At 37.8% G+C, this 13,243-nt stretch overlaps 1 protein-coding gene across 2 annotated transcripts in view; it reads right to left on the bottom strand.

The window, feature by feature from the left end:
- SLC4A10 (solute carrier family 4 member 10) overlaps positions 1 to 13,243 on the bottom strand; it is a gene marked incomplete at both ends in the record, with an annotated part of 157,760 nt that overhangs the window by 43,996 nt on the left and 100,521 nt on the right. For both annotated transcript variants that reach the window (XM_080620348.1, XM_080620347.1), the window contains one exon: positions 12,479 to 12,667. In XM_080620348.1, the coding sequence (XP_080476474.1) occupies positions 12,479 to 12,667 (189 nt within the window). The remainder of the gene's footprint in view (positions 1 to 12,478; positions 12,668 to 13,243) is intronic.

The following is a 13,243-nucleotide window of genomic DNA, read 5'->3' as shown; positions in this document are numbered from 1 at the left end:
TACAATTTCAAAAAATTCCAGTGAGGCTTTAGTATTTTGTAGAAGTTTTAAAAATATCTCAAGATGAGAAGTGGTTAAACATGTCTCAATCTTGTAAGCAAACGGTAAAGCCTTTTGATCAATAAATTCTCCCAGCAAAAGCTCAAGAAGAAAAACAGGATTAAGCAACAAGTATATGTCACACAAAGTATACTTTCATTTCCTGCCAACATTGTCCCTGTCCACAGCTACAGGCCACCATCCAAACACTAAGGGCACACAAATCCCGCAGGTGGGCCATTCCCTGCTTGCCTGCACTCCTCCTTCCTCCTTGGCATGGCAGGAGCCATGCACAGCTCTGAACACCACAACAAAGTACAGGAAAAGGTACTAAATATGTGAGCCAACTATCTCTTACTGCCCTAACACATACCCAGGAATAACTACAGAGTCCAACTGGCCCAGAGTCAGCATCTCGTGCCCAGCATATATTTGTTTCCATAGCAAATAAAGTCTCTCATATGACTGAGAAATGATGATGTGAAAACATTGGTTCTGGTGAAAATCAACCTAAACTTGCACAGTAACTAAGACCATATGTTCACGATACTTGAAGATAAAGACAGTCAGAAAGTACACAGCTAGGCATGTTGTCTGGGCAATTCAAAAAGCCATGGTGTGTCCCTTTACACCACTGTAAACACATGCTTGCAGTCCAAGCATGTCTTCAGCCACAAACAGGAAACAGAGCACTTCACTGGATCCAGTCTGAACAGGACAGGAGACTTGCAAGAGGATCTCAGTCACTGCCAAATTACTTAAGTATCCAGCTTCTGTCACAGCTGAGCATTACAGTATCCTTGTCTAAGCTGGTCATGAATTCCCAGTTGTAACACTTGCTCAAGGAAAAGGTGGGTTTTCATGAAAATTAACATCTCATTTTCCCCTATGCAAATCTCCCATAACACAAAACAGTTTTCAGACTCTTGTGCTGTGTCTTGGTAGCATAGCTGGAGATATTTCACTGTGATTAAGAAGTACAGGAAGAAAATGTTTTCAGACGTATTGTTAGGAATCTTATTTTTTAAATGCATCAATCTTAAAAATGCAAACAGTCCAATTTCTGATTCAGGACAAAGACAGATCAAAGCAGGAATAGAAATTATGGCTTTTGTTCAGCACTACAGTGAAATAAACAGAGAATGGTAAAAAAAGCAGACATGACAAGCATGTTAAACTAACCAAGTAGACAAAAATAAGTCAGGATTAGAATTTACATATGACAAGAACAAAGGACTGATTTCAGAAAGCACCATATTAATGTAACTTAAAGGAGTTCACATTAAAAGACTTAATTCCTTAATGGCACAAGACACAACTTTTGCAAATCTGAAGCTGAAGCTAGAAATTATGAAATATGCAAGATGCTTATAAACGGTCATTCAATTTGACTTTTAATTGGAACTTAAAGGAAAACACTGAGTTCTATCACTGAGTTATATCACATCACCTTTACACTATGTATCTCCACACACTAATTCACACTATAATTTTTTCTGTATTGTTTATTTAGCAGACTTAGGATTACTTTTACAGAAATCATCCTGTATAACTATTAAAAATAATTAACACATAAATTTTATTTCTGTGCCACTCTAAAGATTTAAATAATATTAAAAAAAAAAAAATCCACTATTCTTAAAGAGAAGCCTTAAAATGCTCAGGGAAAATTTCTCCCTTATCTTACTCCCAGAAAACTTTAAATGTAGTAATATTAGTCCTTCTTAACTCTTAATTTCTTCCTTTTACACACTCATGTATATTTTAGGATCTATATAAAGAGAAATACTTGTAATAATTACTCATACTAATGTACATACTATATTATACAGACATTACAGGAAAGCACCAGAAATAGTAGTTCATTATCTTTCTGTTGCTAATTAGGGATTTACATTTATACTTCTTTTTTCTGGAACCAAAAACTCAAGAAAATGAGAGCAGGGATATCTGCCAGGGAGATAAAAATATTGACCAACAAAGGAGTCAGAGCATGGACCACCTGTTATAAATACTGAAACTTTAACATCATAATTGGAGGTGTCAAAAGCCTCTAAGCAATTAGCATAACAGTCCAAAGGCTAGCTTTTAAACATTGTGTCCACTTTTCTTTTAGGAGAAAAACATGTAAAAATATACATGGTAGGAAATAAAAGCCACAACCAGTAAGTATGTGAAATTTATAAGAATAGCATATGTTCTTATTCTGTGCCAACAGAAGACCTCAAACTTTGATTTACCCATATGCTGGAGTAATCTGAAAGAACATGAGTTTTACCTTGAGGCAGTAAGAGACGTTTAAATATCTCTGCATCTTAAGACAGCTTTCTGAATCTTGGAACAAGAAGTTTGGGGGTTTTACTGTATTGAATATCAAACAAAATACATGGTAGAGAAGACAGGTAATTTTGCTTTTCACATGACAGACATGGAGACAAGTTTTTTAAAGAGCATCTTAAACTGTGGGAATGTGTTTCTTGTGCAACAATAAAGTCAGTAAAAAGTGAACCTGGAACTTGGTCTCTGCATGGCCCTTCAACATAAAAGTAAGACTAAAAGTACTGGGTTTTTGAGGCAGTTTTGCTCCTATACACATGTAGTTTACTAAATGTCTGTATATTTTGCACTACATAGTAGGTAGATGCAGTGCTCTGGTGATCATCTCCCTAGCAGCAGGACTGCAATGCTACACGGTTGGTTTTATATTTAGTAGCTTCCTCTACTTTTGATTAATGAAGTCACAAAAATTCATAAATTAATTTAATTTTATGTATGATTTCATACTGACTTAAAGGAGGTGTCTTTGGGGTGAATACTGTGAAGCACATGAATAATTTCCAGTGGGTTAGGACCAGAATCACACTGATGACAACCTAGTGAACACTGGCACCACCATGCTAGACTGGTTTTCCAAAGTCATTAAAAACACTCAGTTTGCTAAAGGATGTTGGCAATTATAGATGTGCTTTATCTTCAAGCCCCTTTTAATTTCAGGAATCTTTTTTTTTTTTTCTCTGAATTAAGGACACAGTTTTTGGCACCATGATGGTCCCATGGAGCAACAATCAATTCAAGAGCTATGTGAATGAAGAGGAGAGCTATCATATCATATCTAGACTACGACAAACCAACCTACTAACCAAATCAAACAACAAAAAATGTTTCTTCTCTGATTTCCACCAAAATTTCAGCAGTCACCACGGCATCAAACTGTGTCTGGAATACAGGTACACTGAATCCATGTTTTCTCCAAATTTAACCTTTATGATACGGTAGCTTTCAAAGCACTATGTGCAAAAAAAAATTATTAAACAAATGAAAAAAAACCCACCACCAAACCCTAGCTAGGCTTGAAATATCCACTCTGAAAAAAACACAATTGTTTATTACTTCTTTGAGTCAGCAATATGGGGTTTAAACTGGTAAGAGTGGTGAAGGCATAAACCATCAAACTCTAAGAGTAAATAAGAGCAACAACAGCCTTGCCACTTATTCAGCTCTTCCATGCCCTGTCCTTGCTAGTTCTATTCCATCTCTATCGAGCAAAATTTATTTACGCATTGTATGGGGTAAATACAGTATTTAAGAGTGCAATGTAGTACTTTGAGTCCTTATAAATCTAAAGTTTAAAAGCCTTGATTTATCCTGCAGTCCTTCTAGATAAAGCATCTGAAGAGCTGCATTCTTTGAGAATCCATCAAAGAGCCACTCAGACTTTTGAAAGTTATCAGTCAAACAAAAGAACAACATGGTACCATTGAAATATTCAGCCACTATACAAAGGAACTTAATACCTAAAAGAAAACCACACTAAAATGGGTGCTAAAGCTTATATATGTATTAAAAGGCCAGTATCAGAACAGTTTTTAAAATCATATTTTCAACTGGTATACATAAAAAAGTGTTGGGTTTTGCACTTTTTTTTTTCAGATAATGAGGAATCACCAGAGCTTTGACTAGAGCAAGAATTCACATAAAAATATTATATCCTGCAAAGCCAAGCCACTTAAAAATTGCAATCCATCAAAATAAGGTTAATATTTGTTACACTAATAGAAGTTTGCATTTGATGATAGATACCACATTTTGAGACTACCAGTCCAGCTGAAAAAAAAAAAAAAAAAAAAAAACAAAAAAAAAAAAAAAAAAAAAAAACAAAAAAACAAAAAAACAAAAAAAAACAAACCAGAAAATTAATCCCAGTAAATGTGTCACAGGCAACATACTATTAGCTCCCTGAACCTTAAAGCTCAAGACACTCTACTATGTCTACTGTATTTATTAATCAAAACCCAAGAGGCATCTAGAATGTCAATGACAGAAAACAAGAACAATTCATTCAGATACAAATCAAGGTTAACAGGAACAAACTGGATGCAACTGACACTCAAAGGAAACTGAATCAGAAAATAAGTTGCTTATTTTTCAGACCATACGGATTCCTTTCCATTTAGAAAAAAAAAATCTTATTTGCAAGTCAGCTATTACAATCTTCAGGCTATTCACTGCAACTACTCACCAATTTTCCAAATCTAAATGGACACACTCTCCAGATCAAAAACCAAGGACTAAAAAAAGTAAGTTTTCCTAAGTAGATGGTAAAATTCTAATACAACAGAACAGTGATACAATCCTCACAGGCTGAATTGTATATGTACTTTTAGACCTTAATGCATAACATTTTAAATCAATAAAGAACCATGTCAGTTCCATTGCACCTGTGCAACCACAAGCAGATTTGGTGCTTACTAATGATACATAATTTACGAGATTTTACAAGTTTTACAAATTGATGTAAGAAAATGTATTTACAAAGAAATGGCTTTTTTTTTCCCCCAAACCCATCGTTCCACACAAGCTTCTCTTAAGTGTGCCACAGCTGCTGACAAAGGCCTGAGGTTTTTTTTCACTATTTATCACTAGAGCAAGAAGTTGCATGCTCAAGAAACTGAGATGAAGACATGGGTGTAACATTTGCAATAATCTGAAGCCCAGGCAAGAATAGGTATTTATACTACCTCTGAACCTTCAGGGAGTTTATGGAACCCAAAGGATAGGAGATGAAGGAGATACAGAGATGAGCCCGTTAGAGACAGACACAATAAAAGGCAGCAAAACAAAGAAATACAAAGATGAATGATACTGGTTTATACGTACACCTTTTATCATATGTTCAAGGAAATGCGGAGAAAGAAATAATTAATATCCGATGAAAATGTTTGTAAATACAAGTTATATATTTTAGTAACAAAACCTGTGGATAAGACAAGTTGATTAACATATACATTTGAGAAGAATATAAAAGAAGAAATAGATCATTAGCCAACTTAAGCTAGAATTAACTATCTTTGAGTTTGCCTTGTCTTCAACGAAATCCCTTCAAGCAATCCACCTGATCCAGATCCAATATTGACATAAAACTTGGGTATATATATAACATTTGTTGTGACTTATTCCCAAAACAAAGGAAAACTGTCACGAACCTAGCAATGCCTCCCTACCCTTTTCATATGGCTCCAAGTAATGTCCATCTTTCTCCACATGGTACTCCTGACATCAGAGTTTTACATGCTGTAACCTAGCTCTGAGTTGTGGCATAAATGCTTGAACTGTATTTTACTAGAGATCAGAAAACTGAGGAAAGTAACAAACACCATCACATAACCGGTAATATAGATTTATTGAGATACTAATGCATACTGTCCTAAATTAGCCACCCAAGCTTAGTCTTAAACACCTCCGTGTGCACTCATACTGCCATAAAACAACGAAGAAGCCCAGACCAGCCCATCATGCTAACTGAAACAATTGGAAAAAGGCTTGAAAAAGAACATCTCTAAATGAACTGCCCCTGCAGCTCATGGTGTTAACTCTGAAGATCACAAATTTAATATGTCATTGCTTTCTTCAAGCTCTTTGGCATATCAATAAACCTTGGAATTTCAGAATTTCTCAAAATCAGACATCATGTGTGGCATAATGTAATTTTTATACTAATAATGTGTCTGCTTTGACACCAAAGGAGAAAAAACAGCTATAAACGGCATATGTATGGAACAGAAAACAGGCACACGCTCATGTTATAGATAAAGAACACTTCAGCAAGGTTCATGGACATACAATTTACAAGTCACTTATCCTGTCATGCTCCTCTCCCCTAGTTCCTTCCTCTTCGATTTTAATTAGTAAAAGGTCTGTTAGAATTCCTTACATATATATACATACACACATACTCTGAAGCCTACACTAAAAGTGAAACAGCCAATCAAAAAACTAAAATATTTACATGATGAAAACTTCTTTTTCTAACTACATTTTCACCGAATCAGCTACTTGTTGATGCCACGCACACTTGTAAAAGGGGAAAGGCTTATGAAACCATTTTAGCACTCTTCCAACAACAGAAAGTTGCAATTTGCAATTGTCTTTGGCTTTTTAGACCATGTTGTAAGAATTTACAGACACAGCTCTCAGGTTTCAGAGTAAAAAACCTATTGATCTCAAACTGCTTTACAAACCAAACTTTTCAGAGTTTAGTAATGACAAATATTCATATTTTACCTGCTTTTTACAGTATTTATGCTAAAATTACTTGTCACCCTCTATTTTGGGTATTTGGTGTCAAATTAGACTTAAAAAAATAATAATTTTTGCTGCTTTTATGCCAAATTTGACTGTCGGTTTTTACTGGAACATCAAAAGCAGGCTTTTAATTCTCACAGTTTTGATGCTTAATGAAAAGTGAAAGTTAAACACAGCATGGCAGCATTAAAAATGCATGGTAAATCCATAGCACCCTGACATCTTAGCCCTGCAGAGGATGTGAAGAAAAGCCATTGTAAACAAAAGATAATACTACTAAGTACAAAGCAAATTAATTAGATGGTCTGACAGACTCTTAAACAAAGAAAAGATGGAGGGAGAACATATGTACAACTATCTTCCAGCAGATACCACAGCGGTCTGTCAGCAGCACAGCCATATATTGCATCTAAGTTTATGTGGTTTTTTTCAGACTTTGCTCCTGAATATCTGAAGATTGATACATTGATTAGCTACCATATCCAGAACTCGGACAAAGAAGGGGTTTTGAGCTGTACCATAACAAAACAGATGGCAAAGACTTTTGGCTCTGAACCACCTATTGTACACACTGCAGACTGCTATGGATGGTTATCAGTTAAACTCTGTACACTAAACCCAAATTTAACCCAACTCAGTTCCAGAAATAATGTCCAAGTTCCCCTGCCTAATTTCAACGGGGACAAACAAGTGGCCCATCTAAAGCTCCTGGCATTTGCCATTTCTGAAAACTCTGATCTCTGATAGGGGTGAACTGAACTGTAAGCTCATCAGTAGTACCTGAGATGATCTGGTTTTCTTTCTGCAGTCTTCTAGGTATTAAGCTTCTCATCCAGAAAATAAAAGCAATACAATATTTTATTATTTTACTGCATTTTTTTATATTAAAATGAGAGAACAATATTGCCACTGTTCACAATATGTGGAACATTTTACATTCATACATTCTACATAATGTTTGTGCACAAATGGAGTAAGCAGACTAAAATTATGCCTTGATTGCATTTCACCAGTTTGTCCTTAGGTAACAAAGATGTGAGTCTCGGCACACTCTTGACAATATAATGTGTTTATATTCCTTTGCTTTGATTTCTTTTATGCATATTTAGCTGATTTTTCTTTCACTTTCACAGAATCACAGAATCCCAAGGGTTGGAAGGGACCTCAAAAGATCATCTAGTCCAATCCCCCTGCAAGAGCAGGGTAACCTAGAGTACATCACACAGGAACTTGTCCAGCCGAGCCTTGAATATCTCCAATGTAGGAGACTCCACAACCCCCCTGGGCAACCTGTTCCAGTGCCCTGTCACTCTCACAGTAAAGAAGTTTTTCCTGATGTTCACATGGAACCTCTTACGCTCCAGTTTACACCCATTACCCCTTGTCCTATCACTGGACATCACTGAGAAAAGCCTAGCTCCATCATCCTGACACTCACCCTTTACATATTTGTAAACATTGATGAGATCACCCCTCAGTCTCCTCCTCTCCAAGCTAAAGAGATCCAGCTCCCTCAGCCTCTCCTCATAAGGGAGATGTTCCACTCCCTTAATCATCTTTGTGGCTCTGCGCTGGAGTCTTTCAAGCAATTCCCTGTCCTTCTTGAACTGAGGGGCCCAGAACTGGACCCAATATTCCAGATGCGGCCTCACCAAGGCAGAGTAGAGGGGGAGGAGAACCTCTCTTGACCTACTGACCACACCCTTTCTAATGCACCCTAGGATGTCATTGGCCTTCTTGGCCACAAGGGCACATCGCTGGCTCATGGTCATCCTCCCATCCACCAGGACCCCCAGGTCCCTTTCCCCTTCACTACTTTCCAGCAGGTCAACCCCCAACCTGTACTGGTACATGGGGTTGTTCCTCCCCAGATGCAGGACTCTACACTTGTCCTTGTTGAATTTCATCAAGTTTCTCCCCGCCCAACTCTCCAGCCTGTCCAGGTCTCGCTGAATGGCAACACAGCCTTCTGGTGTGTCAGCCACTCCTCCCAGGTTAGTGTCATCAGCGAACTTGCTGAGGATACACTCAGTTCCCTCATCCAGGTCACTGATGAAAATATTAAACAGCACTGGTCCCAGCACTGACCCCTGAGGGACTCCACTAGTCACAGACCTCCAGCTAGATTCTGCCCCATTGACCACAGCTCTCTGCCTTCTTCCTTTCAACCAGTTCTTGATCCACCTCACTACCTGATCACCAAGCCCACACTTCCTTAGCTTATCTATGAGGATGCTGTGGGAGACAGTATCAAATGCCTTACTGAAATCAAGAAAAACCACATCTACTGCTCTACCATCATCCATCCACCTAGTTACTTCCTCACAGAAGGCTATAAGGTTGGTCAAACATGACTTCCCCTTGGTAAAACCATGTTAGCTACTCTTAGTGACCCCCTCATCCTTGATAAGTCCAGAGATGGTGTCAAGAATAAGTTGTTCCATCACCTTTCCAGGGATGGAGGTAAGGCTGACCAGTCTATAATTACCCGGGTCCTCCTTCTTATAGACTGACGTGACATTTGCCATCCTCCAATCCTCAGGCACCTTTCCTGTTTCCCACGACTTACCAAAGATGATGGAGAGTGGCCTAGCAATGACCTCCACCAGCTCCCTCAGCACCCGTGGGTGTATTCCATCCGGACCCATCGATTTATAGATGTCCAGATTGCTTAACTGATTCCTAACCCAATCCTCATCTACCAAAGCAAACTCCTCCTTTATCCTGACTCCTTCTGGGGCTATAGGAATCTGGGGCCCCCAGGGAATCACCTGATTCAAAGTTATATTTTAACAAATCTTATTTGTATTATTACAAGAGGCTTGTACAGGCATTCCATAGCAATCTAAAGAGAAATATATAGCTGCAGTGAGCGTAACACTGTAGCTGAACTCTAGCATTTGGGTCATGAACCAATGGGAGAAGATGATCAGAAACCTCTCAGCTACCTCTGGTCAAGCTTCTATGGACAGCAGAGTTCCTGACAACTGAGCATTTCAGCATAGATTCATGCATAATTTATACAACATGTACTACGGCAAGTTACTCAGGGTAAAGAAAGAGCTTAGAGTATGCCAGAAGAGGTAGCACTCAGTGTGCCTGAAATTAAGCAGCTCTCCTGATCCATCTCTTTCCCCAACCCTTTACCCTGGTTTAGTGAGGCAATACTCCATCCCATGTCCTGAAGAGAAAAAATTGCGATTCCTTTTAAGAACAAAAATTTAGACTGAATATTCCTCTTCTAAAGCTAATGCTAATTTTAGTACAATTCAGGCAATAAAGTAAGAATCAGAATTTTAATGTAACAGGGTAATGAATGGCAAGAGAGAAGCTTAAAATAAACCAACCCTTCTTTGCTTTATTACAGGGCCATCATCTGTCTTGAAGAGGCCCATGCAGAAGATTGCCATATATGCATTAGCACTTAAAGGATGCAAGCAGAAGCGCAATTTTAAAATTAAAAAATTAAAACTGATTAAAAAACATCTGTGTCCGAAAAGACTGGGTTTGGAACTCTTCACTGTATTTTAGATAAAATGCTGATTCACTTTTATATAAATTTTCCTAAAATTATTTAGATTTGTATTGTTTATGATGCATTTAATTTAAACTAACATAGTGAAAGTGACCAAGTGATTCTTCTATCCTGGGGTTTGAGTGCTCTGAGGTATCTCTACATATGCATGTGAACTAGAATTCAGCAATTTTTCATCTTGCAGAATAAGCACAGACAAATGAAAACCAGTAGGCATGTGCCTCCTTACCTACAGAATAATTTAACCACTGAATATATAAAATTAGTGTGCTTAATATGGACTTAGCTGTTGTCCAGAATCTACTCTGGGGGGAATCAGATACAAGATTTAAAGGTTCCCTGAAGAAACTTATGCTAAAAGGAAATGTTTCTGGAGAGAATTGCTGCATCAGCTCCACTAACAGTCATAAAAAAATGAGCTTATGATACTTTCACAGCTTGCCCTAAGGGGTCTTTTTAAGGAGATCTGCTGCTTATTTGTTATATAAGATCTAGTGCAAAAAGCTTATGGAATGCAGGTTTCCATCTTGCATCCTGTGCAAATTGAGAAATAGGAATATTATAGCACTAACTTTAAATTTCTCCTGAATATTTGTTTAAAGTCATCATTCATTAGCAAGAATCGCACAAATCAACAGGAAAGTTGCCTTTAAAAGGATGGATGTTCATCTTACTCACTTTTACCCTTGTGCATCAATATACATGATCACACACATCTTAATAAATCATAAAATGGTTTGGGTTGAAAAGGACCCTTTAAAGGTCATCTAGTTCTAACCCCCTGCCATTGGCAGGGACACCTTCCACTAGACCAGCTTGCTCAAAACTCCATCCAACCTGGCCTTGAACACATCCAGGGATGGGGCATTCACAACTTCTCTGGACAATCTGTTCTAATAAATAGTATTTTTCTTTACTCTTAAAATTATATTTTGGCATAATCAATACGTTTCTATTTAACATCATCTTCAGGTGAAATTATATGTTGCCTTTTAGGTCTGAAAGTCTTCCCCTGAGAAGCAGCTAGATTCCTAAGTACCTGTTCAAACTTCATGTGGCAATGATTGTAACAAATGGTCCTTCCTTGAAACCAAGGTTAACCTTCATACCAACACATCAGCTGCACTACTCTTTTCCCTTCCACCCTACACCTGACACCACACAGCTGACTCTTGCACCCAGCACCTTTCCTCTGCTATGGTTCCTTCCTCACTCCCCACTTCCCAAGATAACAGGGGAGCTCAGTAGGGCCCTAAACCAAAAAGACAGCAGAAGGGACTGAGATTTCGGTATAGCTAAGGTGATTTCTGGAATAAAAGTCACTATAGTCCAATGGTTTTCAGACAAAAGTGTTGTGGGTATTGTGATGATACTAGATACAGAGGCTCAGTAACACTGCAATGTGTAATTCCAGTGAATTAATTGTAAATACTTGCAAAATTTGGCTGAAATTTTCATAACGCAGGCCCATGTTTATGTAAATAAGGAAGAGGCAATAAGAAATGATTTTTCATTATGATTAACCTATAGCAACAGTACAGCTTATAAAGGCTTCTGTGAAAGCAAGAAATAAAAAGGTTAAGCCAATATTTTACTGCGGAACAACTCCACAAATGTGCTCTCTCATGTCCATGAACTTGATTTTTCAAAAAGCGGTTTTCTGGAAGAATAAGGAAGAATTCTTGCAGCATCTCACCAAAACTGTCATCTTGAAAATGTTCTTCTCATTTTCCAACCCCTCAAACTCAACTATGAAATCTGAAGCACCAGCTGAACACTAGGCTAATGCACACACTGCCACAGAAACTATTCCAACAATCCATTCCATTTTAACTAAATAGGCCCAGATAGTCAACAGAAGTAAAAAAAAAAAATCACATCCCATTTCTGGCACTAATGGAACATGTCCCCAGTGTAGCGCAACACTGAGCAAAGATACTCAAGCTCAATCTGAAGGATCACAGAGTTACTAAAGCACCACAAGTGCCCTTGAGCTCTGCTGCACCACAAGTAATGTGCCATGCCAATTATCCAGGACAGAATGGCACACCAACACAGCTACCTGCTTCCAACACCTGAGCTAGATCCCTTTAATATCTCTGCACAGCCCTGAATTGTGCAGGATACCTGAATTTCTATTTTAAACAGCTGTGTTACTGAATGCATTAGAGTAACAACCCTCATGTAACAGGTACCACTTTCACACAGTAGCTTTTCAGAGCAGAATCATGCCAAGTTCAAGCTTTGGGTACAAAGCACATGCAATGCTCAACAGGTAGATATTACCGGAAGTCCAAAACACAAACTAAAGCAACGCATTACCATTTTTATCCATGGAATGAGGCTCAGATTGCTTCTTTCCAATATCAGCAAAGGATCTCACAATTGGGATCCTGTTACTCAGCTTCTTCTGGTTCTGATGGTGATGCTGTTTCAGTAATGCCTCGTGCACTCTGTGACGAACATCCTCGCTGAGCTGCCCAGAACCCACCTGCTGGTCCAAAATCATATCTGAAAACATATATAAACGTGACAAAAGGGGGGAAAGTGGAAACATTTTAATTTTTCAATTACAATAATAAGAATTAGTCCTTTAAAGAGAAAAATTAAACATTAAGTTTTATCTAGAAATGCTTCACTCTCAGTAAAAATACATGAATAAATAAATAAATAAATAAATAAGGTTAGTACCAATGGAAAAAAGTCAAGCCCTCAAAAGATATGCAGTTCCCAAATTAAGGTCACCTATGTAGCTTTGAAGTCAATCCCTAAGCACTCTTTTTCCTTCTTTCCCCCACCCCCAAATAAATGCTACCGTATTTGCTACAAAGGACTTGTACGCTGCCAGGAAACAACAGGAAACAACTTTTTTGTTCCCTTATACTTACCACAGCACATCACACTCTAGCTCTTTACTTCTTGTAACTATAATTACAATACTTTCAGTACAATATAAAGAAATTTCAGATAAGACAATACAGGAAATTTTGCAGCATCATTTGCAAATACTTACCAGGATCTCATTCTACTGCCAGACGTACATGTTCTTGCTAGAGAATCGTTACACAGAGGTATGAGTGAAACAGA

Source organism: Psittacula echo, assembly GCF_963264785.1.
Source record: "Psittacula echo genome assembly, chromosome: 6".
NCBI classification, from domain to species: domain Eukaryota; kingdom Metazoa; phylum Chordata; class Aves; order Psittaciformes; family Psittacidae; genus Psittacula; species Psittacula echo.
This window is presented reverse-complemented; position numbering and strand designations above follow the sequence as displayed.